This window comes from Trachinotus anak, unplaced genomic scaffold (assembly GCF_046630095.1).
Source record: "Trachinotus anak isolate AG129_WGS33_773 ecotype Australia unplaced genomic scaffold, CSIRO_AGI_Tana_v1 ptg000005l, whole genome shotgun sequence".
NCBI lineage: Eukaryota > Metazoa > Chordata > Actinopteri > Carangiformes > Carangidae > Trachinotus > Trachinotus anak.
Window position 1 is genome coordinate 4518602 of NW_027273856.1, and position 4385 is coordinate 4522986.

Here is a 4385-nt window from a genome sequence, read left to right on the forward strand (position 1 = left end):
CAAGGGGAAGTCTGTGCATTTCATTCATTACCTTTGTCTTGGTCAGGTCAGTGGAGTTAACAATAGCAATTCTATAGTTCAGTTGCTGAATACAACATATTTCGCCTTGAAATTATTGGAATACGAGATTGCAACAGGGTATCCATACCACTGTGAAAAGTCAAAAATGAAAGATGCCTCGATACATCCTGATCAAATTTCCCTGCCCTTGATCCAGAGGTGATTGTCCAAGAAATATGCATTCCAGCAAATTTTATTTTTGTCCAGAAATCAAACACATTGTCTTCCTGAAAACGGTCTACTACATCCAATTTGACCAAAGAAAACACCAGCCGTTCAATGTTTTGACCCTCAGCTGAACCCATACTCTAAACCAGTTAGGAATAAATTGTGACATTGTGTTATAGAGCTTAGTCCACAGAGGGACAACATCCTGGCATGCCTATGTGTAGCTGACTACTGACATCTAGTGGACATCTTCAGCCAACACCTGCTTGAAACATAAAGTTGGGATTTCTTAATTCTTATGCTTTTTTGTATCTTTGAAAACATGGACATGAAACTGAACACTTGCAAACACTCTTAGGTCTTAAAGTTAAAGACACATATACATTTGGCACAGCCATGTTGAAGTATTAAATTACACTGAGGTTTCACCAGGAAAACACCACTGTTGCTTCAAGACATGCAAACTTGAAAGGCAGGATACAACACATGACAGAAGTAACGCAACATATCCAGTCGACTACTTGTCTGCTCCATTCTGCAGTCCTCTGCTGCTGTCATGGGTCTCCACACAAACAGTCCCAACAGACAACATTTTCTGATCTACTACTTTGTGAGGAAACAAATAGGACACACTGGGCACACCTCTACTGAGGTCACTGAGGGTCAGGGTAGAAAACCTTTATATGAATGGCTGAGTTGTTACGTGTACGCGTCATGGGCTCCCCGGCCTCATCAGGATCTTCAGGCTCCAAGTCGTCCACCAGCTCCACTGTGGAGGTGTTGGCTGCCAGCTGCAGCGCCCCCTGGCTGCTGGCCTGCAACTGGAGTGCAATGTTGATAGCCCTGTTGATGGCAAGGCCCAGGCCATGGACACAGATCTCCCTGTGACCCCCACCTTCCAGAAGCTTCTGACAGCGTGCCAGCTGAGCCCGGAAATCAGTCTTCATGTTGACATAGACGTCATTCCGTCTCTTTGGGAGTTTCCGGGGGAGGCGCTTCCTAAGGGTATACTCCACTGGGTCCATCTCCACAGCCTGGGAGGTGGAGTCGGTATGTACTGGGGCTGTCTGAGGGATTGAGGACATCCCTGGGTTGCGTAGCTCAGTCATGTTTTTCTGTGTGTCAGTGGATGTTCAGACAGAGGCTGGGGACAAAGGATGAAGCTGCGGAAACTGAAGAAATGTGGTAAAATTATGTAGTACCTTCGAGTAAACAAACTTATTCTATTTCCACCTCAAGTACCAATTATTTTCATAATTTCAAAATCTGCTTTTTTTTTTTTTTTTTTTCAAGAGACCAAGACCCCAAAATATTTCGTATGTGGTCACATAAGACAAGAAAAGCAACACTGAGAAACTTGACAAATGACAAATGGTTAATTGATTATCATATAGAATAGTTGCTTATTTATTTATTATCACCTATTAGTTCCAGCTCTACATACTACATGCCCTGCAAGAGCCCTTTTCTTTGACTACTACAGTAAAACAGAAATGGTATGTTGATTAATTAAGCAGAATTTTTTTTTTACAATTTTGATAAAAGTAAAAATGCTAACTATTCCTCAGTTCTAGCTTAAGTGATATGATGATTTGCTTCTTTTCTGTTTTACGTCATGAAAAACTGACTATCTTTGAGTTTTGGAAGATGGTTGTACAAAACAAGACATTTGAAGACATCATCCTGGGTTTCAGAAAATTTTGATCGCAACTTTTCATTATTTTTTATTTTCATAGACCCAACAATTAATGGATCTATCAGCACATTTATTGATAATCAAAATGATAAGTTGCAGCCCTATTGCCTACTAAAGGCACACTACAAAATATAAGAGCAAATTTACAAAATAAATTACCGTACAAGACTGCATTTTTAAGATTTTACTCTTCATAATCATCTTATGGGTATCAGCAATAGGTGTCAGTTTAAGACTAAAAGTGACAATTACTGTTGCTTTAGAAACAGACATGACATGTGTCTCAGAGATGTAGAGAACAACTTTAAATTAGCCTCACTTGTCTCACTCTGTGAAACAGTGTTGCTGTGCTAAACCGGGCGGCATCTTCAAATGTATATTGGTGTCCTCACAGATGTCTTGTGTCTGACATGAATGATAAAGTGTCTGCCTGGAGCAAAACCAGTGCTTCAATCTCATATACATGTACTGGCCACTTTATTAGGTACACCTGTTCAATTGCTCATTAACGCAAATATCTAATCAGCCAATCACATGGCAGCAACTCAATGCATTTAGACATGTAGACATGGTCAAGACGACCTGCTGAAATTCAAACCGAGCATCAGAATGGGGAAGAAAGGTGATTTAAGTGACTTTGAACGTGGCAGAAGACCACACCGGGTGCCACTGCTGTCAGCTAAGAACAGGAAACTGAGGCAACAATTCACACTGACTCACTAAAATTGGACAATAAAAGATTGGAAAAATATTGCTTGGTCTGAACAGTCTTGATTTCTGCTGCGACGTTTGGATGGTTGGGTCAGAATTTGGCATCAACAACATGAAAGCATGGATCCATCCTGCCTTGTATCAACGCTTCAGGCTGCTGGTGGTGGTGTGATGGTGTGGGGGATATTTTGTTAGCACACATTGGGCCCCTTAGTACCAACTGAGCATCGTTTAAACGCCACAGCCTACCTGAGTATTGTTGCTGACCATGTCCATCCCTTTATGACCACAGTGTACCATCTACTGATGCTGCTTCCAGCAGGATAACGCACCATGTCACAAAGCTCAGATCACCTCAAACTGGTTTCTTGAACATGACAATGAGTTCACTGTACTCAAATGGCCTCCACAGTCTCCAGATCTCAGTCCAACTCTGTTGGACCTTTGGGATGTGGTGGAACAGGAGATTCACATCACGGATGTGCAGCCAACAAATCTGCAGCAACTACGTAATGCCATCACATTAATATGGACCAAAATGTTTCCAGCCCCTTGTTGAATCTCTGCCACGAATAATTAAGGCAAAAGGGGTCCAACCCAGGACTAGTACCTAATAAAGTGACCGGTGAGTGTAGATATGCTATGTTACTGAACCTCAGAGTACCGTGCTGGGCACAGGTATGGCTAGTCAAACCTTAGCTAGCGCTACTAGCCCAGCAGTGGCTCAGCTAAGCTAGTTACCGTGTGTTTTTACAATGAAGCGTCTAAACTTTCACTAGTTCATGTATATAATGAGCTCACTTACCGACAGAGCGTGGATTCAAGTTTCAAAGCTGCCTTATTTCATCGCTAATATCTGGGTAACATGCTTGTCTGTGACAGCGACGCTCACTGTAACCAAACGAGCTGTTTATTTCCAGCGTGCCCCGGAAGTAATATCACTGAGTGGTGTCTGCGGACGTGTGCCAGAGCTTTACATTGGTTCGAGGGTTGAAGTTCTTTATGAAGTATAGACAAAATGGCTCATCAAATGTTTTAATGCAGAAAGACACAATGACAGCGCCTTCATTTCACTGCAGCAGCAAAGGCACGTTATTTTTTCTCCCACCCGAAGTGGGCGAAGGGCCGCCCCTATCCTGCCTCTGATTGGCTTACCCTGAAATTCTACTCTAGCTCTCACCAATCATCGCTCTTTATGTCTAAACGTATCCGAGTATTAGCCTATCAGAGACAGGGTAGGGGCGGGTCTTCGTTTACCTCAGGTGGAAAGAGACATTAAAGCAGCATTAAAGAGCCGGTGAATCATAGAATCACTACAGTTGTAATATTCCTGGTCAAATGTCGAATAGAAACTTCATCTTTGAAAATACAATCATTTAAGACTCAGGTACATTTGTAAAAAAAAACCTCTATCATTGCCAAAAGAAGGATTTGAATGTAACAATTTGACAAATGATAATGGTAATTTATGAAATTGCGGTTACACAGCACATGTTGTCTTTCTCACACTGCTTTCTCTGATCCTATTACTTCAATAAAATGTCTATTTGTGTATTTGACATAGCAAATAAAATGTCAGTGTGAATATTGTACTTTGAATTTAACCCTGGGGTTTAGCATCGACAGCTTCAGGGCAAAAAGGTACAAATCCCACACCGCCGAAGAAAGACTGTGACTACAAGAATGCAGCATTGGCACACATGAACCTGCTCTACAAAGGTGGGTTACTGTTACTGCTATTGTGATGTCA

General features: G+C 41.8%; 1 protein-coding gene across 1 annotated transcript; it reads right to left on the reverse strand.

Moving 5' to 3' along the window:
* Positions 1-237: 237 nt before the first annotated feature.
* On the reverse strand, positions 238-3583 carry pop7 (POP7 homolog, ribonuclease P/MRP subunit). Its single transcript, XM_071477902.1, has 2 exons — positions 3441-3583; positions 238-1400 (listed from the first exon to the last, which is right to left on the reverse strand). Exon 2 carries the CDS (start codon positions 1335-1337, stop codon positions 882-884), a length of 456 nt encoding a protein of 151 aa, XP_071334003.1. The 5' UTR covers positions 1338-1400; positions 3441-3583; the 3' UTR covers positions 238-881.
* Between the last annotated feature and the right edge of the window lie 802 nt (positions 3584-4385).

Bases quoted from the DNA above. Each gene is read 5' to 3' on its own strand.
- pop7 (XM_071477902.1), bottom strand. From the start codon at position 1,337: ATGACTGAGCTACGCAACCCAGGGATGTCCTCAATCCCTCAGACAGCC.